The sequence below is a fragment of the Callithrix jacchus genome, chromosome 2 (genome assembly GCF_049354715.1).
Source record: "Callithrix jacchus isolate 240 chromosome 2, calJac240_pri, whole genome shotgun sequence".
In the NCBI taxonomy this organism is placed as follows: Eukaryota; Metazoa; Chordata; class Mammalia; order Primates; family Cebidae; genus Callithrix; species Callithrix jacchus.
The window spans coordinates 97,519,942-97,547,813 of NC_133503.1; the positions used below are offsets into that span (position 1 = coordinate 97,519,942).

Below are 27,872 nucleotides of genomic sequence, written 5' to 3' on the forward strand. Positions count from 1 at the left end.
TGCATCTGGCATCAGGCTATAAGTCAGAATCTGACACTTATTTCAGTTCTTGCATAGCCCATCCATTATTTTATTTATCACTTCCATCCATGCCTTTTCCCTGTATTGCTCGCTTATCTCAGTCACAGTTTTGGTAAGCCTACAAGCTAACCCTAGCCAAAATCAGTGAGAAATAAATGTCACTGGAGAGCTTCTTTGAAAAGAGGGAAAGATCCAATAAGATAGCAGAAGACACTAAGACTGCAAACAAAAAGAAAGCTGCATTTAAAAGAAAATACCAAGAGTCCTACTTTTTACAGGTTGATTGCAACAGGTGATTGACATTCTGTAAGCCCACTTTGTATATGTGGTGACCAGCTATTCAATGGAGCCATGAAATCTTCTTCACTACATAGAGAACTGCTTCACTACATAGAAACCAAACACCCTGCACTAAAAGGCCTTTGGAGTTTTTCAAATGAAAAAAAAATAAAAAATAAAAAAACATGAACAGGAAAAACAGAAGCAATTGTTGACGGCTACCAGTTCATCAAATGTGTCTGCACTGAGAGCATTATTCTTAGTGACTAACTGCATCGCTAATGTTAAGAAGCCCTTTACTATTAGTGAAGAGTTGATTCTGCCCACTGCTAAGGACGTTAGTCATGACATTTTAGGAGATGCTGCAGTTCAAAAGGTGTCATGTGTTCCTCTTTTGGCTGGCACCATAACTAGACGAATGAATGAAATAGCAGAGGATATTGAGGCACAATTGTTAGAGAGGATTAATGAGTCACTGTGGCACACAATCCAGGTTGACAAGTTTACCGATGTTGACAACAAGGCAACAATGCTTGTTTTTGTGCAATATACTTCTCAGGAGGATGTGCATGAGGATATGTTATGTGCACTTTTGTTGCCAACCAACGGCACAGAACTATTCAAGTCTTTGAATGATTACTGTATTAGTCCATTTTCATGCGCTGATAAAGATACTCAAGACGGGCCAATTTACAAAATAAAAGGTTTAATGGGCTTACAGTTCCACATGGCTGGGGAGGCCTCAAAATCATGATGGAATCTTAAAGTCATGTCTCTCATGGCAGCAGACAAGAGAATTGTGCAGAGAAACTCCCATTTTTAAAACCATCAGATCTCATGAGACCTACTCACTATCACAAGAACGACATGGAAGACCGGCCCCCATGATTCAGTCATCTCCCACTGGGTCCCTCCCACAACATGCAGGAATTGTGGGAGCTACAAGATGAGATTTGGATGGCAACACAGAGTCAAAACATATGAATCACATATCAGGAAAACAGAATTGGTAATTTTGTATTGGTATATGCATGGACAGAGAGGCTGCCATGACTGGATGCCTTTCTGGTTCTACTACTTGGATCAAAGAGGTTGCTTCCAAATGTAAATCTACACATTGTGTCATCCATAGAGAAATGCTGGCTAGCCACAAATGTCACTTGAACTTAATGTTTTGCAAAATGTGATTAAAATTGTCAACCACATTAAATGACATGCCTTTAACTCATGTATTTTTGCACAGCTCTGTGAGGAGATGGATACAGAGCACACACGTCTTCTTTTGTACATAGAAGTGAGATGGCTTTCTCAAGGTAAATCTCTTGCCAGAGTTTTTGAGTTAAGAGAGCCATTTCGAAGATTTCTTTTAGAAAAGCAGTTATCACTGGCAGCACATTTCAGCGACACAGAATGGGTTGCAAAACTTGCTTACTTGTGTGACATATTCAACCTGCTCAGTGAACTCAGCCTGTCACTTTAGGGGAGAACAACAGCTGTGGTCAAGTCGGCAGATAAAGTGGCTGCATTGAAAGCCAAACTGGAGTTATGGGGGTGACAAAAGAACATTGGGATTTCTGACAGGCTTTAAACATTAGCAGAGATTTTGAAAGAGACCAAGCCAGGGCCTTCTTTCTCTCAGCTGGTGCATGATCACCTATATCAGCTTTCAAAAGAGTTTGGGCGTTACTTCCCAACCACAGAAGATCCCTGAACTGAGAAGGAATGATCCATCACCCATTTGTGAATAAGCCAGGTGAATCAGTTTTATGCTTGAAGAAGATCAACTGCTTGAGATTGCAAATGACAGTGGCCTTAAAAGCATGTTTGAGACAACTTCAAATCTCCATATGTTCTGGATTAAAGTCAAAGTGGAATATCCTGAGATTACCACAAAAGCACTGAAAAGCTTCCTTCCATTTCCAGCATCCTATCTTTGTGAAGCAGGGTTTTCTGCAGTGACAGCAACCAAAATGAGATTATGAAGTAGACTGGACATAAGCAACATACTTCAGGTGTTACTGTCTTTCATCACTCCAGATAGGACTGTGTAATTACAGGCAAACAAGCTCAGGGCTCCCACTGATTCTACATTATGGTGAATGATAACAATGTAATAATAGACATAAAATGCACAATAAATGTAGTGTACCATCTCCCACCCCCAAGTCTGGAAAAATTGTCTTCCACGAAACCCATCCCTGGTGCCAGAAAGGTTGGGGATCATTGTTCTAAAGGAACAGATTAATACAACTCTTTTCATCAGTTTCATCTTGGACATCAGCTCAAGTGCTTTCTGTCATCACATTCAGCAATTATTCAATATAACTTGAATGTGAACTTTGGTCTTTCAGTTTGAAGAAGGAAGGTCTGGAGGACTTACTATTGCCCCATTTGCTCAGCTGAGTTAATTTTTACATAAAATAATAGAATATCTCACAAAACTTCTGAGATCCAAGAGCCATTCATAGAACCCACTAATAGATAGGGCCATGAGAAGCTTCATGGATAAAGTGCATATTTCATTCAACAGCAATGAGTTGTATGCTTTCTCCAACTCTTTATTATACCATCAACAAAAGTTGTTTTTGACTGAGAAAGTGAATAGCTGGCAAAGTAGGATTTGATGGAAGTGAATCAAGCTGAAGTCCAGTTGAAAGTGCTCAAAAGGAATCTGCATGTAGCATGCCAGAGGTGAAGTTTGTACAGGTAATCTCACGCCTTCATTTAACACATCTTTATTGATAGTCTACTATCTGACAAGGACCTTGCCAAGTACTTGGGATACAACAGTGAACAAGTCAGACATGGCCCTGATTTCATGGACCAACAGTTTAGTATGGAGGCAGCAGTTATGCAGATGATTATACATGAGACCCAGCCTAGACCTGGGAGTTAGGAGAGCTTCTTGAAGGAGGGAGAGCAAAGTGGATACCTGGGCACCAAGTGGGAACTATCAAGATGAAAATGGGGCAGCAGATGAAAGTTTTCAGAAGAAGAGAGTTTTAGGAAGAGGAGGCTCTTAAGCTGGGAAAAGAGCTCTCAATGAGAAAGGACATGAGGATTCAGGAGGTAAAAGTCAGTGATTCACAGACCGTATATTGAGCACCTGCTCTGTATATGGTTGGCAGTAGAGATTTTTGTGGCAATATTTCTCTTCTTGTTTTGATATATTTGGCCTCATTATGTTGTTTAGTTTACATATTTATTTTACAAGATTAATACTTAAAATTTAAAAGATTTGTATGACCACAGGAGAAAATGTTCAGGGATAAAAATAAATAAAATTGTGGAAAACAAAATTACTCACAGTTCTGCCACAAAGAGATAACCACTGTTGGTATCTTACCATATATAATTCCAGTCCTTACCTTATACATGTCTTCTGTACTTCGGATGTTTGACCCCACCAAACCTTATGGTGAAATATCATCCCCAATATTGAAGATGAGGCCAAATGGGAGGGTTTGGGTTATGCAGGCAGATCTCTCATGAATAGATTAATGCCCTTGGCTGGAGGTGTGTGAGTGAGTTCTTACTCTATTAGTTCCCTAAAGAACTGGAATTAAATAGAGCCTGGCACCTCCCTCTTTTCCCTCTTGCTTCCTTTTCCTTCCTGTGATCTCTGCACACTGGCTTCTCTCTGCCTTCCACCATAAGTAGAAGCAGCCTGGGGCCCTCACCAAAAGTTCAGCAGATGCTGGTGCCGTGCTTCTTATACTGTCTGCAGAACATGGGCCAAACAAACCTCTTTTCTTTATTAATTACCCAGATTCAGAAATTCCTTAGTCCTAAGGGACTAAGACAGTGCCCTTAGAAAAGATGAGATTATGAACTATACATTGTCTTTTCAAAAATGATTTGCAAATATGTATTTACCTAATGACTAGGCAACACATGTACAGAATATCAGAATTTCTTTAAAGAGAAATACAGGGAAATGTTAAGTCTCCATTCTAGCCTGTTCATAAACCACTTATGCCCCTTTCCAGAGGAAATGGCTATTTTAGTTTTTCTTGGTAACTTCTTTTTGAGACGGAATCTTGCTCTGTCTCTAGGCTAGAGTGTAGCGGCACAATCTCGGCTCACTGCAACCTCCGCCTCCTGGGTTCAAGTGATTCCCCTGCCTCAGCCTGTTGAGTAGCTGGGACTACAAGTGTGCACCACCACGTCAAGCTAATTTTTGTATTTTTAGTAGGGACGGGGTTTCACCATGTTGGCTGGGATGGTCTCGATCTCTTGACCTTGTGATCCACCCGCCTCAGCCTCCCAAAGTTCTGGGATTATAGACGTGAGCCACCACCCCTGGCTGGCAACTTCTTAATGAGAAGGCTAGAGATGAGTTCAGAGATCATCTACTCCAGATGTTCCTTTGCCAGAGGTTGCATTGGGATGCTCGTTCCCTAGGAAACACCTATAAGGAAGAGCTATGTGTCATTACCAGAAGAAAGAGGTGGAAAATCAGCCTGCTGGGCATGACAATCTAGAGATGCCACAACATACTCTAGGTTTTTATATTTTATAGAGGAGCATGCTGATGCAAAGAGAGATGATGTGGCTTCTCTAGTCACACAGCTAGTTTGACTTAAAAATGATTGCAAGATAATAAGAGCTAATTTCCCCATTATTTTTCTCAAATTTCTATAGTTAGATTAAAACCCCTATTACTAAGCTGGTGTTAGTAAATTAAGTTTCTATCAGGGATCAAACCAGAGCACATTAATGAGATAAAATAATCAACACATTGGAACTTAGGTTAGAACTTAGAAAAGGAGTCCAATTTTAAATAAAGGCCAATTTCATTAACTAGTAATTTGACAGATTCTTTTGTTTAATATAATAATTTATTTTCATTTTAAATTATTCCATACTCATTGTAAAAACAAATCAAACTTTAAAATTTTAATTTAAATTTAATTTTTTTGACACAGGGTCTCATTCTGCTGCCCAGGCTGGAGTGCAGTGGCATGATCTTGGCTTACTGCAACCTCGGCCTCCAAGGCTCAAGCAATCCTCTTGCCTCAGCTTCCCAAAGTGCTGGGATTACAGGCATGAATCCCTGAGCTTGGCTTTAAACTTTCTTTTAAAAACAAACAAAGGGACTTTCCTCTTTGCATTATTACATAAACGGTTCTTTTAAGAGACTTTCTCTAATTTTAAAAATAACAAAATGACTTTTGCCTATTTGATTGAGATTCCAAAGATGAGTAGAGTGAAGTGGGTATTTTGATACATTGTTGGTGGAACTGTAAATTGATTCAGGCTTTCTGGAGTGCAATCTGTCATAAATACAATAAATTAAATATGCATATACTTTGATTCACAAATTCAACATCTAGGGACTTATCTTTATCAAATAATAGACACAGATACATGTAAAACATATTTACCACAGCATGTTTATATTTTTACAACAATCCAAAAGCCAAATTTGAGCTGTTAAATTAATTATAGTGTATGCATATAATAGAACACTCAGGAAAGATGAAATGGATGCATAGTCACTGACATGGAAAGTTACTCAAGGTAAGCAGTGAGGTTAAAAAAAAAAAGCAGCTTATATAATAGTGCAAGAGGAAAGTCCATTTGTGCTTGTTTTTAAAAGAAAGGGGAGCTAGGGTGTTTCAAAGTTCCAAACTGTTTTTGCTAAATACAAACCACATTAAGGCATTCACGACCAAGGAACAACTGTGTAAAATAAGAATTCTCAGTAACCCCCAAAGAACATTTTTTTGGCGATCACAAGGATGAAGGACCAGCTTAGATTGCAGGGAATTCTTGGGAGATGGTTTCCCTTGAAACATGGGTAACAGCCTTGAGGTATTCTAATAAATGGGATCTAAGGCCTCAGTACTTAGAAGACAGCTGGCTAATGACATACCTATATGTGAAGTGAGTCAGGAAACAAATGGTCTTAAAAAAACTGGATGTGCCTGGGCACATACTATATTAGAAATAAAAATGAGTAAGTGTCCAAAGAGACTAAGTAGTAATATGATGAGACCGAATTAGGGATATTTCCCTTAATAACTACTCCTCTGATGTTATCTACTTGGCAGGATCTTCAATACTTTCTCTTTGACAGGCATTAATTTGATGAAGGAGGCAAAATAACAGGGAGGCTACTAGTGAAGAACGACCTCCTTCTCAAATTATTCATAGGTAATTAGGAACAACTATTTTTTTTTGAAAGATAATCTCGAGAGCAGTGATTGTCAAAGTCAGCTTGCCAATCTTCAGCATTAGCATCACATGGGAATTTGTCAGAAATGCAAATTCTTAGGTCCCGTTCCAGAACTACTAAATCAGAAACCCTGAGGGTGGGGCCAGAAATCAGTGTTTTAACAAGCCCTGGTGATTCTGCTGCGTTGTTCTTAGGTATTTTAGTGATTAAATTCTTCATGTATTTATTGTCAGTAAGTTCAGGCTGAAAATGTAAGATTATAAAAAGATCACAGAAGACATAAATTGTTTAAGTACATCTTTCTAAAGTGAATATGGTGCTCTAAAAAGAATTCTGAGTTTGCATTTTGAAGTACATATTTCAGCAAGGGGTGGGCCTGTTTTATACAAAATGAAGTATCTTCTTTCAGATTGAGATTCCTGTAGTCTTTCACAGATGGAATCCCTGCATATTTCTGTAGATTATGTTTATTCTGAATTTATTTGCCATTTGACTCATATATCTAGGCTTATTATGACAAAATATCCTGACCAAAGAAAATGTTAAAACAAAAATTGCTGAAAAGAGATCAAAGCCTTTCATGCAAAGCTTTAAACAGAGAATATTATATTATGTACATGTTGAAAACTATATGAATTTCCTGGGAAAAAGTGAATAGTATCTTGTTAATTTGTTCTTCTGGATAGGCAGAGAAAGTCTTACTCCAAATTTTGAGGAAGCTCTATGTTCAACTTTTTAAGAAACTACAAAACTTATCCAAAGTTGTTATACCATCTTGCATGCCCTTCAGCAATTATGAGAATTTAAATTGCTCCACATCTGGCTGGGTGCGGTGGCTCATGCTTGTAATCCTACTTTGGGAGGCCTAGGTGGGCCTCAACGTCAGGAGTTTAAGGCCAGCCTCGTTGAAACCCCGTCTCTACTAAAAATACAAAAATTAGCCAGGCGTGGTGGCACACACCTGCTTGGGAGGCTGAGGCAAAAGAATCACTTGAACCTGGGAGGCAGAGGTTGCAGTGAGCCAAGATCATGCCACTGCACTCCAGCCTGGGCAACAGAGTGAGACTCCATCTTAAAAAAAAAAATTTGCTCCACATCCTCCCTCACACTTGGCATAGCAGTATGGTAGCTTGGTAACCATTCTGTTAGGTCTTTAGTGGTATCTTATGGTGATTTTAATTTGCATTTTCCTAATGACTAATGATGTTGAGCATCTTTACATATGTTTATTCACCAGTTGCATAACTTCTGATCCAGTCATTCTACTCTTTATTACAAAAGAAACAAAAACACATGTACATATAAAGACATGGATTCTTTCTATGGACTGAATTATGTCACCTCAAAATTCATACATTGAAGACCTAACCCAGTGTGAATGTTTAGAGATAGGGTCTATAAGGACGCAATTAAGGTTAAATGAGATTATAAGAGTAGAGCCCTGATACCACCAGATTAATGTTCTTGTAAGAATCGACCCCAGAGAGTGCTATCTTGGTGTCTCTCTCACGCTCCTTATATTTATCTCTCTCTCCTTTTCTCCCTCTCTCTTCCTTCCCTTTTCTCTCTATAAGCACACAAAGATGTCATGTGAGCACACAGTAAGTTGGAAGCTTCCTTCAAGTCAGGAAGGGGCCTTACCAGAAACTGACCATGATGGTATAGTAATCTTGAACTTCCAGGCTCCAGAACTGTGAGAAAATAAATGTCTGCTGTTTAAGCCATCCAGTCTACTGTATTTTGTTATAGCAGCCTGAGCTGACTAATATAATCCTCATAGCAGCTTTATTTGTAATAGTCAAAAACTGGAAACCACATAAATGAATGGAAAAACTGTGGTATATATATACAATGGAATATTATTGAGCAATAAAAATAAATGAACTATTTATATTCACAACAGCATGGTTAAATCTCAAAATAATTGCGCTGAGTGAAACAAACCAGACAAAAAGGAGAGTTGACACTGTATGATTCAATTGGTATTAAACTCCAGAAAATGTAGCTAAATGATGGTGACAGAAAGCAGATCTATGGTTGCCTGGCAAGTGAGTTGTGGTGAGGAATGGGAGTGAAAGATGAGAAAGTGGCCAGGCACGGTGGCTCACGCCTGTAATCCCAGCACTTTGGGAGGCCAAGGCAGGCAGATCACGAGAGCAGGAGTGCCAGACCATCCTGGATAGCATGGTGAAACCCCATCTTGACTAAAAACACAAAATATTAGCTGGGCATGGTGGCGGGCGCCTGTAGTCCCAGCTACTCAGGAGGCTGAGGCAGGAGAATTGCTTGAACTTGGCAGGCGGAGGTGGTAGTGAGCTGAGATCTCACCACTGCATTCCAGCCTGGGCGACAGAGCAAGACTCTGCCTCAAAAAAAAAAAAAAAAAAAAAAAAAAAAAAGACAAAGTGCAGGAGGAAATCATAGAGAGGGATGAATATGTGTACTAGCTTGATTGTGGTCGTGGGTTCATGGGTGCACATATGTCAAAACTCATCAAATTGTATACTTAAAATTATGCAGTATATTGTATGTAAATTATATGCAATAAAGCTATCTTTAGAAATCCTATGGAATTCTGTTGTCACTAGTAATCTCCAATTTTGTGTTAAATAGATTTTAAATTGCATTTTCTCCAGTCTCGGATAAACAAGTGGAAAAGAAAATGCTTCCCCCAGGAAAGAGAATCATATGTATGAGATCTTATGGCTTTGTACCTATCTTTGTGAGGAGCTGGGAACAGAATCCCTGCCCCAGCCAAAACCCTCAGCCTTCCCTTTGCCATTGGAGGTAACAACAACAACAACAACAAACAACAGCAAAAACAAAAATCAGAAATCCAAAAACGAAATCAAAGGGCTAAAAAACAGGTGACAGCGAAACTCAAAACTGGGAACTAATGACTGCTTGAACCTTTTGTTTTTGCAGCCTCAGGTGTCTCGGTTGGATATAGAGGTGAAGAATGAAAATGTTATGCCATCTTTTAATCACATTTGGTAACTGGTGTCAGGAATACTGAAGTACAGGAGAGAAAAGCCTCCACAAGCAGAAATGCTAAAATCTAGCATAATAACGTGTCACCTCATAAGTCGGGCAAGACTTTGACAATAAAACAAAGTTGGACACAGAATTTGACTAGAAATTCAAAACCTGCGTCAATTTCACAGAAAACTCAGAAGATAAAATAGAGTTTTATTCATAGCCTAGGTAAAGTTCAGAACTTTATACTGCACTTCGGTGGCTGTGCTGATCCATGGTTCGGATGGGATCACAATAGCAGGGAAGGCCGAGGCTTCCTACAGAAGGTCCTTTGTGGCAAATCACTATGAGAGGAAACTCCGTCAAAGTTGCCAATTGTTCATTTAATTTCTTCTGTGCTACGGAAGCCTAGTTTTGTTTTAAGCGCTAACGTCCGAGGTTATAAGCAAGTTTTTGAGCTTTGGCTACGCAGCTAACAAGTAATAGAATAGTCAACTCAAAACTACGTCTGATGCCAAAGCTCTAACTCTTAAACTCAATATAGAGTTTTTTTTTTCTGGGAGATCTCCCCTCGTGTCTCCCCCAACTGTGACTCGCATTAACTCGCTGCTGGTTCCCAGCTGGAGAGCACTGATTGCACCTGCTCCGAAGCCCAGCGGGGCTCAGCCTCTTCCGCAGCTCAGCCTCGGCTGTCTGTGTACGGACATCAGGACCCACCAGGGGTCACTGCAGCTTCAGAGCTATTGTGCCCCTCAGTCCTGCATGCCGCCGACCGCGCGGAGGGCGTGGGACTGGGAACGCCGTACGGTGGGGTCCGAGCAGCACCGCGTCCTCCTCTCCCCAGCCAGCTTCCAGGTCTCCCAGGGAAACGGACGCAACGAGCACAGGACGGCCCAGCGGCTCCGGCGCAGCGCGCGGCTTGGGAGCGCGGACCCGCCGCACTTCGCGGCTGGGACCACCTCCGTCCCGCCCTCCGCCCCCCAGTTGATACCCCGCCCAGACCGGGGCTCCCCTGCGCGGCCATCCTTGGGCTGGGGGGAACCCTTCTTTCCGGGGCCTTTTCCAGACGCCTGGGCCGGGCCCAGATGCACCTGGGCTGCTTCCGCCCTGGGCGCCACCCCTCGCGCAGCTAAGAGAACTTTCCCCGGAGCCTCCGCGGCCTGGCGCGCCCAGGGCACACCCCCTCCCGCCGCGTTCCCAGCTGGGGCGTCGCTCCTCTGCCCGCAGGTCCCCGCCTCCCGGCTTGGCTGAAAGTCCTGAAGCAGCCGCGCTCCGCCGCCGCAGCAGGCATTCCCGGAGGGAGAGCTTGAACTTGGCTACACTCGGCCACCCGTGATGAGCTCGGGGGTCCCCGGACGGGAGCCACGCCCCGCGACGAGCTGACCTCCCCTCGCCGGTGTCAGTAAGGAGCCTGCTGCCCTTTCCGCCCCTCCCGGCTGCTCAGCGCCCAGTGCTGGGGGACGGGGTAGCGGACGGAGCGACGACCCTCGTCTCTGCCCCCGCTCGCATGGCCGGGGCGTCGTGGGTGCTCCTGACACAAAAGAAGAGCTGAGCGCTTCCTACTCGGCGGAGCTGACCTGGGGCTGCGGGGCGGGGTTGCGGCTGGAAGTGCGCGCCGGCGGGAGACTCCGCAGGCCGTTCGGAGGCCGGGACGTCGGGGCCGAGCTCAAACCCGTGCGGCTGGAGGGAGCCGCAGCGCTTCCAGGGGCTTCCAAGGCCGGGGAGGGCCTCGAATTCCGTATCTTGCCCCAGTGCCAGGAGACTTTCGTCGTCCCCAGGACTGCAGGAGGGGCCCGCGCCTCGGTCTTCGGAGGATCCCGAGCCGCAGGATGCCCGGGGACGCGCCGCCGCCCTCGGCGCCCAGTTCCGCAGGCGCTTCACCGGCGGCTCCCGGGCGCTGACTCTCCCGGGCTTTTCCGCCCTCCTCGCTCCCGCCCCGCCGGGCGGCTAGGCGGCCGGGACCCGGACCCCGCCGGGAGTTGCTCCTCTCGCCCTCACCAAGGCCGGGACAATAAATTAATGCGTCGCGCTTGAGGGGAGGGGGCGGCTGGGCGCCTCTGTGGCAGCTTTCTCGCCTGGCTGGAGACGGCCACAACCGACATGGGCTGTTTCTGCGCTGTTCCGGAAGAATTTTACTGCGAAGTTTTGCTTCTGGATGAATCCAAGTTAACCCTCACCACCCAGCAGCAGGGTATCAAGGTGGGTGCGGCCGGGACCGCGTTCCGGGGGTAGGCGACAGGGCGGGCGCGGGGGTCCACCGCTTTGTCTGAGGACGGTCACCGGTGGGTCGAGGGCGGCGGCCGCGTCTCTGCGCGGTGGGGAGGAGAGGCCGCTGTCCCCTGCGCGCAGGGAGAGGGTGGATGTGCCAGGGTGAGTTAACTTTGAGTTCCTTCAAAAAGTAAAGTTGAGTTTGACCTGTCAGAGGTTACTTAGCACACCAACTCCCAGCAGCAACCCCAAACTCTTCCCCAGACGTTTTCTCCAAAAGCCTCCGGGTCCGTCGCAGCTCTCAAAGAAGGCAGAATAGGTTATACCGGCTGCATCCCACCACAGCGTTGAAAGCACGATTTCCCTCGGTTCTGTTGAAGGCGTTTTCCTAGATAGTGTAATTAGGGAAGTGAACTAGTTCACTCATTGAAACACATTAATGGGTAATTGTGATTATTTTGCGTGCGTTTGTAGTTGGGTAATGCTACGTTTGGACGGAAAATATTTTCTCTTTCTACAGCTACCTAGGTTTATCCTCACGTTTAAGTAAACATCTCTCAAAGCGACCCAGTAATAACTTTGCTCCTGTTTGTGGGTCATCAAAATGGAATCAACACATTAACCTAGAGAACCCAAACAAAAAAGTAGCAGAGCCCAACAGAGCTCCTCTTCCTTACATTTGATGAGGTGTTTATGTTTATAGCGACAACCTGACCAATGCGCCTGCGTGCTTGTTTAGGTCTTAACAACAATGTTAACTACGTAAACGAGACCTAAATCCGAAGCATTTTGTTGTTTTGTTTACCTTTCTCTTTCAGTTTTAAATCACTAAGGCGTTTTAGGTGAGGCAGCGGCTGAGTCGCCTGAAGGGAAACCGCTCCCCGCCTCTGATATAGCTGGCCTTCTGAGAAATAGAGATCAGACTGCCAAGTATCCTCTCTTAGTCTCTTCAAATCAGAAGTTAATCCTAATGGGGTAGGCCCTGGGCATTTCCTTTTGTGAATCAGTTTTTACGTGGTTTTATGCACACTAGGATTACTATTCCTGGCTAAAAGTTTCAGCGTTGGTGTTGCCATTCTTAGTGCACAGAATTCCAATTTCATAGGTGTGATTCTTTTGCAAGAGAAAGAGGCAAAAATGATCAGTTAAAGCTACAAGACTGTTAACTCTTTCCTTTAATTGTTAATTAATTAATTCCTTTAATTCAAAACAAGATTGTTTTGAATATTGTTTCCCCAGTAATTATAATGAGCAGAATTCAACTGGATTCTCCTATGGGGTTTCCTTTCAAGACCAATAAAATAGACTCTTTTGGGGGAGAATGTACATTTTGTATTTTTAACTTTTCTTTATGTTCCAAAATATTTCTCCTCTCACCCACCCAATAGAATCAGGAAAATACTGTACCTTACAAGATGAAGTTACATTCTTTGGTGTACTGAATAAAATAGGCAAAAAATCACAAAAACATCCTAAATTCTAGATAATATATAGATTCTTTGTGGTGTAGAGATAGAAACAATTGGAAAAAGGTAACTGATGATCAGATACTAAGACAACAAAGAAATCTTTTTGAAGTGCAAAGTCTAAATTATCTGGACTCTAAAGTCATCTGGAATGTAAGCTTCCTATTTTATCATGAAAGTCATGCCTGTCAGCTGTAGAGTGTGTACATTATCCTGTCAAGAGAGCAGCCAGGACTTGGGATTAAATGGAATAATTTTGTCAGAGTAACATGAATCAAAAATCCTGATCCATAATTATTTTTTATAACCCAGTGGTGCTTATCTTGTTTTACAAACAGGCTGAAAATTGGTGAGTGAGTCAAAGGCAACAGTAACTATATAATATTGTTATTTTGGATACAGGCCATGTAACTAAATAATAATTTCAGCAGGTTTTTGTTGGAAATGATCATTTAACAACAGGCTTGGCCTCTGTCCTTGTCACAAAGCATGCCACAATTACTTTGATGGCCATGTGTGTAACACAGATGTTGTCTGCTAAAGCTAACCACATTATCTTCTTTGCTACCATAAAAATGTACGTGTTAAACACCTACCTATCCTTGGCGTGTACTAAATTAAATATGTTTGCATATTTATAAATGGTATAATGTATGAAAAATATATTGCATGTAGATGGTATTCAAACATTGGATGAACATGTGTATGTTATTCTGTACATGCCTTTCAAACTTTTTCCTAACCTTCATGTATTATGGTGCATAGGTACAATTGATGTATATTGCATTAATTACATAAAATTAACTTATGCTTTAGATCATAAATGGAAAAGTAAACAGTTAATAACCCATAGTTACCATTATGGTGTTTTTCCGGAAGATAGTATACTTGGTAATTTTGATTACCACTAATTAAGGTCAAAATTAAGCAAGTAACATCAATTAGCCTACTTTTCTCTGAAATTAACTGGAAAAATCTCTATTCTTCAAATGCATTTTCTAACATATGTGATTATACTGTTCGTATTCTATCTTAGATGAAGATGCTAATTTTGCATTAAAATTGTGGCCATATTTCATCTCTTACTAGAAGTAGTTTTACTGATTCTAAATGGTTGCTTGAGAGTTTGCTTGTGTTACTGTTAAAATAATGCACTGTGAATTAGAAAAGATTAATTATAGCAAGTTAAGGTGGAAGAAGCATGAGAGAATCTTGGTAAACATTATTTTTGTGTGTAATTTTGAAAAACACTCTTTGGATTTGTTTAAGCACCAAATCACAAATAGAAAAATTATGAAGTGATTTTTCTACAACTTAGATAAGTTTTTAATCGATGTTAGAAAAAAGTCAATGACACCATGAAAAGTGTTTCAGCCTGAAGACAGTTACTCATCTTATATGGTAAGATGAATATCATTTAAATGGAAAATAATTTCATTTCTGTTTAGATGGAAAATAATTTTCTGTTAAAAAAAATACTGGAAAAATAAAACAGTATCTTTGTATTCCTATTAATGCTACACAGGTATTTACCTTTTTTACTTGCTTTAGGGACAACCTCTCCTTGACAGCAGAAAGTAGTATTTGTGCAGTTCACAGTTTGAACCTTATCCAAGATTTCAAAACTCAAGTTTATATAAGCTGAAAGCTTTTGGTTATGTATTGAGCCCTACAATAGCTTTTAGTGGTTTGTATTTTGCTGCTATCTCTGTTGTTTGTTCAAGTAAGGATTTCTGCTTTGGTTGGTCTCAGTTGTCTGAGTAATGTTTGTTCTGGGAAACTGTTTTTGTGTCCTTTCTAGTTCTCTGTGCTGAGGGAGGTAGATGACTTTTTTTTTGTTCTCTTACAAAGCAAAACTCGAATGTGGCTCAGACTGCTTTTCTAGGTTTTCATTTGGTTAGCAAAAGATTTTCAGAAAAAAAAAATCTCAAGATTTGCTTATAAATTCTCAAAATTGCTGCTACAAATGTGAAATAGATTAGTATTTTAATTTTGGCAAGATTTTATCCTCTGAGTAGTGTGATGAATATTTAGGTGCTCATTTTTCCCTGTGAGTATTGATTAAATTAATGAAACCAATATGACAGTAAGATGAAAATTTCATTAACTTCTTTTAAATGGCTTTGTTAAGATATACCATACAATTCGCCCAGTTAAAGTATATAATTCATCCATTAACTGTTAAATAATGTTACCTCCCAATCATCCCGAGGTTCCTGAGGGAATACTGTGAGTCAGTTTTGATGCTTTGATCAGAAACTTGCTAATAAGCTAGAAAAACAATCATAAGGCAAAGGCTTAAATTCTGTGCATCTTACTTACCAAAAGTTACAATTTGCCTTCCATTTGGACCAGGAAATAAAATATCTCAGAAGACTGGGAAAAAATGAAAAGCAATAGCTTCACAAATTATATTAAGTTTATATGTGAATACTCATATCTTTTGGTATCAGCCACTGAACATACTGAGTCAGGAACCATATAAACATAGGTTGAAGCAAGTAATCACACACCAACATTTAACAAAAAATTCACTGTGGGTCTTGATTGGGTATTAAATTAGATGTGACTGGGCTAGAAAGTGTCTCTCCTCCATACTACATCCAGTTTTCTAAAATTCAGATGTGACATACAATTTTTGGCTGCATAAGACAAACTGTGTATAAATAGCCCCTCAGTTTACAGTAAATTTTTTCCTTGAAAAAAAAAATTGAAAATGCTTTTTTATCATCCATGACTTGAATGTGATTTAATAATTGTTTAAGGGGGAAAGCATTGTTTGTTACCTCCAACAGCTTATGGCTGTCTTTCTGGTATTCTTGGTTGATAGTGAACTACAATTTTTGCAATCCAGTTACTGTGTGTGTTCTTGAATTCTATATTGGTAAGCTTGAACTATGTTGAACTCCCTATGGGAATTTATCCTGTCCCCTGTAGGATACTTAGCAGCATTCCCTGTCTCCTCTCACCAGATACCAGTAGTAGAACCTCTTTTCCAATAATGACAACCAAAAATGTCCCCAGATGTTCCCTGATGGGTATAATCACCCTTTGTTGAGAACCACTATCATAGAGGATAGATAGCAGCTTCGTTTGTTCTTATGTCTTTGTTGCACAGTTTCTATCTTGAATGCAGGGTAACTTTTAGATGCCTTGTATTTTTTCTTTACTTCCCTCTCTTTTGGAATGGTGAGTTGTTTGCCTCATATTCAGTGAAAACAATATGGTATCTTTATCTTGCTTCATATTCAAGTATCTTTACACTTGCTTCATATCTTTATACACAGAACAATAGCTGCTGTGATTAAAAGCATAGGTTCTGGAGTCAGATTACCCGGGTTTAAATTTTGGCACCACTGATTACTTAGTAGCTGAGTCTTTTCTGAGTTTCAGTTTCACCATTTGTAAAATGGAAAGAAATGATGTACAGTATTCACCTTCTACATTCATGCTGTTTTTCATGTGATAAGTCCCCAGAAAATTTTAACTTTATTTCATCTTCCCTCATTTTCCCCTTGTTGTAGTGGCTCATTCCTTCCTAGACATAAAGTCCAAACTGCATTGTTTGACTTAGCTCCCTACCTGATCTAGCCTTGCCTGTCTAGGTGACTTGCCCTCTAGGTATGCAGAAACTGCTCACAGTTTCCCAAATATTCCAGATTGTTTTGAGACTTTATGCATGAGATTTGTATCCCCTTTTGTCTTTCCCTAAACACATCCTTAGCTGAACCATCCTTGAATCAAGTGTCCCATCTGCTAGGCAACCTTCACTTCTGCCTGACCAGGCAGAGGTAGGTGCCTATTTGTGTCTTACACATTCCTGTTTCAGCGTCTGTCACATTGCATGCATCATTTCTGGACACATCTGTCTCCTCCAGCAGCTTGTGAGCTCCTTCCTGTGATCCCCAGGAGTCAGAGCTGTATGCTTCATGTAGTAGATGCTTATTAAGTATCATTTGAGAGAAGAATGAGTGGAGTGTTAGAATAGGCTATATTGAAAATCTTCTAGATAATGGGGTTCCTTTGCTATTTTATTTTTACTAGAAAAGACCCTAGAATAAAGTGAATCTCACTGTGAAAAATCTGTTGCCAAGATACTCTAATTTTTATATTGATAATGGGTAGAAAATGAGATGGTGCAGTGGGCTGAATGCATGCAGTACATTGAAAAGCTGACTAGCAGCTATTTCAGAAAACACGAATCACACCATTTTTGTATGTTGTAAGTACCAAGTCTTTCTCTTGTAAATTTAATGCTCCCCTTCCAACCGGAATCTTTCGGAAGAAGAGCGTATTTCCTGAATGGAAAATAGATCCTTACACTTGAGTGACTTTTCTTCCTTGTCTCCTATTCTTTAAACTGTCTGAGAACCATATTGGTTGGTTTTACAGTGGGGGTTTATGCTACTGTAAACCAGCACTGTAATTTTTAATCTTGCGGAACCACCTGTCTTACTCTTGAAGCTGCATAAACCTAATCTGACACTGCTCTAAGGCTTAGTGGAAAAAATGGCGTAAATAAGTTAAATATTGGGTTTTTATGAAAAACATTGTTTTTCATTCTGTTTCAAAGTGCATTTGTTTGCAGGCCTGTTGTAAACATGACAAGTCAGAGATGAAACTGTTGCATCTATGGCTCCTGCCTTTCTGAGATTGACTGCCTTGATTCAGCTTTATCTCTGACAAATTTAGTCACATCTGAAGCTCCTGCATATCGCTCCTGGTCATCCTGCTTTGGGTTGTGATGACTAACTGCCATTTGTTTCTGCCCTGTAAGTTTTGTTTCTACATTTCATATGTTAAGATTAAACAGGCACCTGTTATCACATGTCCTGGGCATAGGCTACGTGTGCTAAATTCAGGAACCAGTCAGTTTACTTTGTGACTCAAAAGCTTTGTAAGTTCAATTTAGAGTGTCTATACCATTCTTAAAAATGTGGATTGCATTCCTGTGTCCTCTGAGCCATGTATGTATTTCCTGTGCTCTTTTTTAAGTGAAATAGTTGTTTTTCCTTAATGTTGCCTATTGTTAATCCCTTTCTCTGTAACTAAACACTCTTGCAAAGAGATTCCTCAGGAGCTGGAATGGTTCCTCCAGAGGCTGTCCTGATAATCACTGAAGACACAAAAGGCCCAGCAGCCCTTCCAAAATGTGCGAGAAGTCTGTTTTCCAGCAGAGAATATTGACATGCCAGGAAGTTAGAACAAGAGAGATGGGGACAGGCAAGGAAAACGGAGATGTGCTGAGCGATAGCTCACACAGACAATAACCAAAAGGTCAGATGGCAAAGGAAGGATCAGCCAACTGAGACTGCAGAGGGAACCACATGCTGCTGCAGCATATTGTTTAGGAATGACACCTTCTGAGCCCTTGGGAAAGCACATTTAGTAATGCCTAGTCTTCAGCTTGTGGGGACGGTGTTCCAGAGGTTGATTTGAAAATGCTTTCTTTAGAGAACAGTGGTGTGCATGAGTGTCACATTGCTGAGCTAGCCCATAGAAACCATTTGAGTTGTTAAATCACTCACCCATGTTGACCTTCATCAGACCTGTGTTTGAGAAGCAGGCCTGGAACCTCTGCTGCCTTAATTGCAGCTTGTCAAAAAAGAGGATGGTTTTTCTTTGCCATCCTCACTGCTTATGACTTAGTTTGGCCCTTTCACCTAAACCAGACTCTGATGGTAGTCTAACTTGTACATGATTCTTCAGAGCAACATTATTTATAGTAGCCTTCTCAATTTCTTATTTAATTTTTAAAAACAGCTTTATTGACATATAAATTGTGTGCTGTACAATTTACCCGTGTAAATTGTCCAATTCAGTGGTTTTTTATATATTTATGGAATTGTGCAACCATCACCACAATCAAGTTTATAAGGTTTTCATTTCTGCAGAAAGAAACTACATACCTGTTAGCAGTCACTCCCCATTTCCTTCCAACCTCCCATCCCCCACACCCCACCACTATGTAACCACTAATCTTTCTCTGTCTATAGCTTTGTGTATTCTGAACATTTCATATAAATAGGTTCATATGATATGTAGTATGTTGTGAATGTCTTCCTTCACTTGGAGTAATGTGTTTAAGATTCATTCACAATGTAGCACGCATCAGTACTTTGTCTATTTATTGCAGAAAAATAGTCCATTGTATGGATATACTAGATTTTAGCTTTCATCAGTTGATGGTTATTTACACTGTTTGCCTACTATAAATAATGTTGCTCTGAAGAATCATGTACGAGTTTTTGTATGGACATATGTTCTCATTTAATTTAATAATGTTTTAATTTCTCTTGTGTATATACTTAAGAGTGGAATTGCTGTGTCATAAAGTTTAACAGTTTGACAAGCTGTCAAACTGTTTTCCATGGTAACTTCATCATTTTGTATAAGGGTTCTAATTTCTCCACATTCTCACTAACCCTTGTTACAAATCTGTCTTTTTTATTATTATCATCCTATTGAATGTTGAAGTAGCATCTTACTGTGTTATTTGCATTTTTCTGTGGTGACTAACGATGTTGATCATCTTTTCTTGTGCTTATTGGCTTTTTTTTTTTTTTTTCGAGACAGGGTCTTGCTATGTTGCTCTGGCTGGTCTTGAAGTCCTGGCCTCAGCAGATTCTCCCAAAGTGTTGGGATTACAGGCATGAGCCACTGCACCTGGCCTTTTGGTTATTTGTACATCTTCTTTGGAGAAGTGTCTGTTTATATTGTTTGCCAGTTTTTTAAACTGGTTTGTCTTTTTGAGTATAAGAATTAAAAAAAAAATCCAAATGCAAGTTCCTTATCATATTTTAATTTGCAAATATTTTCTCCCATTTGGGTCATCTTTATGAGTTCCTTATATACCCACAAATTTTTGATTTTGATGAAGTGTAATTTATCTATATATTTTTTCTTCTTGTGCTTTTGGTGTCACATCTGAAAAACCATTAACTAAGCTAAGGCCTGAAGATTTATGTTTTCTTTTAAGATTTCTATAGTCTTAGGTCTTATATTTAGGTCTGTGACCCATTCATCGTTTGCACGTGGTTATCCAGTTGTCTCAGCACCATTTGTTAGAAAGAAGATTTTTTTCCATTGAATTGTCTTGGGACCCTTATAAAAAATCAATGAACAATAAATGTGAGGAGTTATCTCTGGGCTCTCAATTCTATCCCATTGATTTACATGACTATCTTTATGCATCTTATTTATTTTTACTAGTTCCTTAGTAATGTAGATGTGGGTAATTCAACAGAGAAAACATTCCTAGTTAAAACGTTTAATATTTTGAGAAAAATTTTTTGTAAACTTCCTGGGAACCATGACATTATGTTTTGCCCACTGTTAAATCTTCAAGAACCTAAAAGAGTGCCAGGCACATGTTGGTGCTCAGTAAATATTTGTCAGAAGACTGATTGAAGGATTGCTTTAGTCATGCTGCTGCTATTGCTTTTGTAACTTAAAACTGTGCTTGAATATTTAAATTTCCAAAACGTTTCTCTACAAACTCTGAGTGTTGTTCTTTATGTTCTGTTGAGGATTTGCCTTTGGTTCTTGTGGCTTTTTCCACTTGGTGGAAGACTGGAAAAAAGGGTATTTGCATTAGGTTTTATGAATAATTTTTTTGGTAGATTTGACAGGTGAAGACGTTAGAAAAATTAATGTCATTTAAATATGCATGGGTTTTCATCTATTATCTTGAAATGTATTTAGCAGGTGTTAGAGTGCAATGTTTGCTGTTTTCCTGTAGGAAATAATGTAGACAGCTAGAAGACTTCTTCTGAACACACACACTCTTCCCTGAGCCATGACTTCCTTTCAGCTTTGAACTTTGGGGATTTCTAGCAGGATTATAGGTTAAAGCCTTTGGAGCAGCTGTGGCTTTATGGAATTGGACTACAATCTTCTATGACTGAGGGAAATTGTAGCAAATCTTAGTGGTATAAAAACTGGCATAATATAAGCTTTACAGCCTTTTCTGGATTGCACATGTTAAAACTCAGTAGTAGTCAAACATTTGAAAAATCCCAATAGATATGTGAGCTACAGCTCCCTTTGTCAAGAGAATCTCAAGCATTCAGAATCCAGGTAATACCCTAGCATCACAAAATGTTTCATATGAACTCGTTTCTGCTTGTCATTGCTTTCTTCTGTTAGCCACTCATGCATTTGCCCAGTAGTTCTACTGTCTGATCCTCTGCACCAAAGCTGCACGCAGTCCTATATCCTCAGTTAATTCAGCCCCATGATGCTGCCTAAAATGCAGCAGACAGCCAGGGCAAGAGTGTGGAAGAGCTGATGTAATTACAACACACTGGATTTCACTTACGATAGAAAGTTAGACCTGACATGAACCTTTGGAATCATCTAATCCAGCCCACACTTTCGACAGGGGAGGGAACAGAGACCCAACACAAGGGCCTAGATTCTTTTCTCTAGTTTTTCTCCTGATTCTTTTTTTGGTGTTCACTCACTCCATTTCTTTGCAGCATGGAAGGGAAGGACTGAGAACTGATCATACAGGCAGAAGTCAGAATTTACTGAACATCATGTAGATTCACTGCCAATCCAATCACCTTCCATGCTCCTAACTCTCTCTTCCCTTCTCCCCACCCCAGCCCTTAAATTAAGGCTTCTCAGGCCTCTGATCTGTTCCTGTTACTTTCTGCAGTCTTAGCATTTGGATTTTGTGGAACTCTTCCTGGTTCTTTGAGGGAGAGTGTCTTCTGCTCGAGGGAAGCTTCAAAAAAAATTACCTAAGAGATTGCTTGTGTGGAATTTCTTTTCAGAATGGTACTTACTTCACTGCATTTTAATTTTTAGTATTAGAGCTTATATCACTGAGTGTTTCCTTCGTCTTTATTTTGTAAAGCCCTTTCCCTGAGTTCTTAAAGTTCCATGCTGCACATCTCTCCAGGAAACAAAATTAAAAACTGATTAGTGACCCTTCTTATTGCCTGAGGAAGGGTGCAGAGAAGAAAGCAGAAAGATGAAATTGCTCTTTTGTTGAAAGGTTTCAGATGGGCCCATCATCAAGAGGCTAATAGATCTTCTCCCTTGATAACGATTATTTTGTGCTTCTGCTGCTGTTTACAAGGGCACTGGGAGGATGTGCAAATTTTCCAGAATTCCTTAGAGAGCCAGCTTCTTTTTCTTTCAGACACTGTTTTTACATTATGTTCTCTCCTAGTTATTTGAAGATAAATAGGTTTTGGGTGTGAGGGTATATTGGGGTCTGGGCCAATGGTTTGTGACTGTAATTGTAGGTTTGGATTTGTGAACTCAGTTCTACAAGAATATATTCAGCATTTATTGTGTACCTAGTAGCATTCAGGATTTCTGGTGGGGGTAATGAAATAAAGGGAGGACTCTTACCTGCAGAAGTTTAACTGTCAGATGGAAAGACATTTACTTATAAAACAACAGAGTATAACATGGGACAATTTATAATCAAGTAGGCCTTATGTGGCAGAGATTCTTAAGAGGTAAAGAAATTCTTAGAAGGAATTGTTTCTTATATGCCAAGGTGACGTTATATCAGGAAAGGTGTTTTAGAAAAAGTAGAATACAGGTTGAACTGTGCCTAATCTGAAATGCTTGTGGCCTGTTGTATTTCAAGATCTAAAACATTTCAGATTCTAGGGTGGTAATATAGTATAAGTGTTATGTAGCATCCCTGATTAGCTCTGGGGAAGCATCTCATAAAACAAGTACATAAAGTGGGTATTCACAAAAGTGGAGGCAAATAGATACTATAAGTAGCCTTACACTAGTTTTTACAAATATTCCTCCTGTGTAATTATTGCTATGTGGCAAATTATGGACAAAATTTAGCAGCTTTAAAATACCAGTATTTATCGTGCACAATTTCTGTGGATCTGGCATCCAGGAGACCTTTGTTGGAGGATTCTGGTTCTGTGTCTCTCATGAAGTTGCACTCAAGCTGTGGCTGAGGCATCAGTGATCTGGAAATGGTGGATATGGGCAGGCCTCAGTTCCTCACTGGCTTTCAATAGAAAGCCATAGGTCCTCACCATGTGGGCTGCTCTGTAGGCTTCTGAGTGTCTTTCCAATATGGCAGCTTGTCTCCCTCCATGGAAAGTGACCCAGGAGAGTGTGAGACAATGCGAGCTCAAGATGGAAGCCACAGTCTTTTATAACATCTTGTCACTTCTGCTGTAATTTGTTGGTCACACCACTGAATCTTAGTGTGGGAGAAGACTAAACAAGGGTATGAAAGCAAGGTCTCCCTGGGAGCCATCTGAAGACTGACTACCATAGTCCTCAGATGAGTTTTGGCATCAAACAAGATAAAACATTCAGTTTTCATGTCTTTTTGGATTTTAGATTGGGAAAAGAAATTGTGGATTTATATAGACTTTGCCTCCTGAAAGTGAGGCCTTGTGAGGATGAACTGTGTCTCTGAAAGCCATGCAGGATGGAGAGATAGCATAAACAGAGAAGTGAGTTTTGTGGAGGAGGATGTAGAATCTGGGGAGTGCTTGAAATAGTAGTCCTCCTATGTACCAGGCACTGTACTTGATGCAGGGGGTGAAAAGGTGAATTAGATTGCTTTTAACCATCTGCAACTTAAATCTAGAGTTATGCTTTGAGAAATAATCAGTGCTTGATGGAAGTACTTTTCATTGAGTGACTACAATAAGAAAGACCATCTATGTAGTGGAAGAAGGAGAGACTATAGACTCCGAATATCTGGATTCTGCTTCCAGCTCCTTCACTTCCTAGCTTGGAGAAGTCACTTAATGTTTTGTAGTCATAGTTCATCCATTTGTAAAATTAAACTGATGCTAATATCCCATTAATATGACAGGTATTGGGAGGCTCAAGGGAGATAATGGTTGAAAAAACTTACAAAATGTTAATGTGTCATAGAGTTATAAAAATTATTATCTTGTGGCTCCATCATTTACTCACTATTGGTGAGTTATTTAACTCTGTGCCTCAGTTTTATCATCAGTGAAATGAGGATAATAACTCTACCTACTTCACAGTTTGCTGTGAGAGTTGAATTAAATAGTACATATAAGGGCTTAGAATAGTGCCTAGCACATGATAACAAGGTAAATGCCAAATGTGGGTTAGCTGCCATTATTGTATGGTCATATAATGCCATGCCTCATGAGAGAGTATAGAGCTAGATAGTGCTGTGCCTTATGGGAGGTGAAATCATGACTTAGAATGTCCTTAGACATAGGTTCTATACAACAAAGCAGGGGGCAGTTTTTCTTTTTACTATTTTCACTTGCATTTACTGATTAGAAAACTGACTTACTGGGTTGAGCAGAGCTTACTTTGAAAATAACCAGCATTCTCTCGTTTTTTCTTCTTCTTCCTTTTTTGATGTCAACTTTTATGTTGGGCATGGTGGCTCACGCTTATAATCCCAGCACTTTGGTAGGCTGAGGCGGGCGGATCACGAGGTCAAGAGATCGAGACCATCCTGGCCAATATGGTGAAACCCCGTCTCTACTAAAAAATACAAAAATTAGCTGTGTGTGGTGGCACACGCCTGTAGTTCCAGCTTCTCCGGAGGCTGAGGAAGGAGAATTGCTTGAACCCAGGAGGTGGAAGTTGCAGTGAGCCGAGATCACACCACTGCACTTGAGCCTGGCACCTGGCGACAGAGCAAGACTTCGTCTTAAAAAAAAAAAGAAAACTGATTTACTGGGTTGACCAGAGCTTACTTTGAAAACAACTGGCATTCTCTTTTTTTATTCTTCCTCATTTTTTGATGTCAACTTTTATGTACAGCTTTTCAGATTTTTGGAGGTCATAGCTGAAAATAACTTCTTTGTATTTCCAGTAGAATAGTAGTCAAGAATGAACTGATCAGCGGGCGTGCTCAAGCATAAAGAGGTACATTTAATTGAGATAACCTTGTTCACTTGATGAAGATGTGTTTCAAAATTGAAGCTTAGGCCTCATGCAGTACCATACACCTGTGATCCCAGCACTTTGGGAGGCTGAGTTGGGAGAATCACTAAGCCCAGGAGTTTGGGACCAGGTTGGACAACACAGTGAGACCCTCATCTCTACAAAATAAAAACACTTGCCAGCACGGTGGTGTGAGCCTGTAGTCCTAGCTACTCTATAGACTGAGGTGGGAGCATTGCTTGAGTCCAGGAGTTAGAGGTTGCAGTGAGCTCCACTGCACTCCAGCCTGGGTGAGAGTGAGACTCTGTCTCTAAAGAAAAAAAAAGTCAAGCTTAGATTTGGGAACCCAACAGGATTTACTAATTAAAATTCCTTATAGTAGGAAATTATATGTCAAAAAAGGAGACTTACAGTTCTGTTAATTTCAGTGATGAAGACATTAAGGTAATTATGATTTATCCTTTGTAAGAATCTGATTTGCCTATTTTTGCTGAGGATTGTGAGAACTTTGATAATTATTTCCTAAAAATATTTGTTCAACAAACCAAGAAGAACTTTCTCCTACACTGCCTTTAATCCATTACATGCACTGGGTTAGCAGGTTGTGACAGTGTCATAGAAAGAGACCCAGATTCCCAAAGAATAGCTAGCTATAAAGGAAACCAGACTCCAGGCTGACAGTGGATCAGTCCCCTTAGGGCACAGATTTTCTTTGTGATTGGGTAGTGAAAAAACTTGAGGCTCCTTGTATGTGTTCAAGTGAAAAATCCTTGGGTTTTTTTCCTACTTAAAAATGCTGAGGTTTCGTGTGTGTGTGTGTGTGTGTGTGTGTGTGTTTGTGAACTAGAGGGAGAAAAATAAGTGACCCGAGATTTAAATACTATATTAATATTTGGGTCATTTGTGTTTAAGAGTAAACATGATTAACTGCTCTCTGGGAAACCTTTATCTTCCTTTTAAATATTGTTCTCAAAAGATGAACTCTATTTATGTTTTGAAACATTTTCTTGAAGTATGAAAGTTGAGGTACTAAAAACAGGTGCGTATTCAAGAAGATATGCCTTGCTTTACTAAAAAGATTTTTTTGAAAAGTTTTGCTGTAAACTGATTCATAATTTGAAATGTTTCCCATCTGGTGTCATAGAAAAGTTGAAAAGGAGGCCAGGATTTTTTTTCTCCTCTAGGGAGGGGTGGTGATTTTATGTGATAAATGTCTATAGTGCCGAGTCTTCCATGTACTTTTCCCCATGCTTTTTCTTTTTCTTTTTTTAAAGGGCCATGCTAATCTCTGTATATTCCAATTTTAGTTTATGTGCTGCTGAAGCAAGCACTCCTATGCTTTTTTACTTGCTGCAGTAACTGCTGAGTTGACCAAAGTCATGTTCCTAACAAAGGCTTATGTGGTTTTCAGCACAAAGTAGAAGACAGGCATTCCTCTGTTTTGGTTTACCAGTTGTATTAGTCTGTTTTGCATTGCTATAAAAAAACTGCCTGAGACTGGATTAAAACAAAACAGAGGTTTATTTGGCTCACCGTTCTGCAGGCTGTACAGGAAGCATGCCTGGGGGGCCCTCAGGAAACTTACAATCCTGGTGGAAGGTGAACAGGAAGCAGATACATCCTATGTGGCTAGAGCTGGAAGAAAAGAGTGAAGGGGAGGTGCTACACACTTTTAAACAACCAGGCAGAACTCACTATCATGAGAACAGCAAGAGAAATTTGTCCCGAAGATCCAGTCACCTCCCACCAGGCCCTTCCTCCAACCCTGGGGATTACAATTGGAGGTGAGATTTGGGCAGGGACGCAGATCCAAACTACATCAGTGGTATGTGTTTTTACCTTCATCTGCAAGTGGCTAATTTATTGCTTTCTGCCTAAGATTGGGGTTAAAAAGTGATAAAAAGTGCAGCATTTTCCTCTGTGTTTAATACATTTTGCTGCTCTGAGTGGAATTCATGGCTTATTAGACATGCCAGGTGGCTAGTTTTCTAAGCATACTCAACCAAAAATGATCAGTAAAAATTGCTTGGGGTGACTGGTGTATCGTGAGGTCTTAACTGCATACACCTGTCATTGTTTGGCTCTCATTTAGGCTCATCTCTTCTCCATGGAGGATTAATTGACACTAGTTGGGTCAATTCTGCTGCATTTCTTGGGTTAGATTGTGTTCAATTTCTGTTTTAGGTGGGAAAAGGGTGAGAGCCAATAAAGATACAATTACTTGGAAATATCTATAATTTTTTATAATACTTACCAATAGATTTTATACTACTACTTAAATTAAGACATTTGATTGGCGAATAAAGCATATGCAATCCACATACATGTTTGCTATCACATGAATCTGATATTTTTGGTGTATCAGTTCACACGGGGGAAACATTTAAAAAAATTCTTTAAAACTAATGGAAGAACATTGAGAATTAGTTTCTTCTTATGCAGGAACTTTTAGTTGTTTCAGTGAGTAAAGGGTGAGGCAGAATTCCTTAGATCCTGGCTAGTGAATATGTTAAATGCATGTTTGATGCAAGTGTTTGTTGATTGGGACAGATGGCCAAGCCTTTTTCTAGCTCTGAAGGTCTGCTGGATGTGTTTAAGGTGGCTGTGGTGATGGGCTAGTTTTCAAGCCTGGCAGTAGAGTCTGTCGTTTACAGACTTTTTATTACTCAGGTTCTACAGATAAATGTGGCTTTTTCAGTTCCGCTTATAGATAGGGGACAGATAGGGGCCAGGAAAATCAGTGAAATTTCCTATTTTCAACTTGGATGCTTGTTCTGTAAGGAAAGAAGAGTGAAGCTGTTCTTTCTTGGACTCAGGAGTATTTTAATTTTATAATGACTCCATTTTTTTTTGGA

The 27,872-nt window shown here is 40.3% G+C and overlaps 1 protein-coding gene and 1 pseudogene across 4 annotated transcripts in view; one reads left to right on the plus strand and one right to left on the minus strand.

Moving 5' to 3' along the window:
• Positions 1-9,650: 9,650 nt before the first annotated feature.
• On the minus strand, positions 9,651-11,559 carry LOC100401079 (uncharacterized; annotated as a pseudogene). The gene is made up of 3 exons (XR_013532725.1): positions 11,533-11,559; positions 11,213-11,450; positions 9,651-11,122 (listed from the first exon to the last, which is right to left on the minus strand). The product of XR_013532725.1 is annotated as an uncharacterized LOC100401079 (transcript).
• Positions 10,683-27,872, plus strand: part of EPB41L4A (erythrocyte membrane protein band 4.1 like 4A) — a 274,144-nt gene continuing 256,954 nt past the window's right edge. For 2 of the 3 annotated variants that reach the window (XR_004739723.3, XM_008991698.5), the window contains exon 1: positions 10,683-11,656. Coding sequence is in view for 1 of the 3 variants with exons in the window: in XM_008991698.5 (XP_008989946.1) it covers positions 11,558-11,656 (99 nt within the window). In the remaining 2 variants the exon portion in view is untranslated. The remainder of the gene's footprint in view (positions 11,657-27,872) is intronic. The other variant, XM_078365056.1, reaches the window with a different exon arrangement.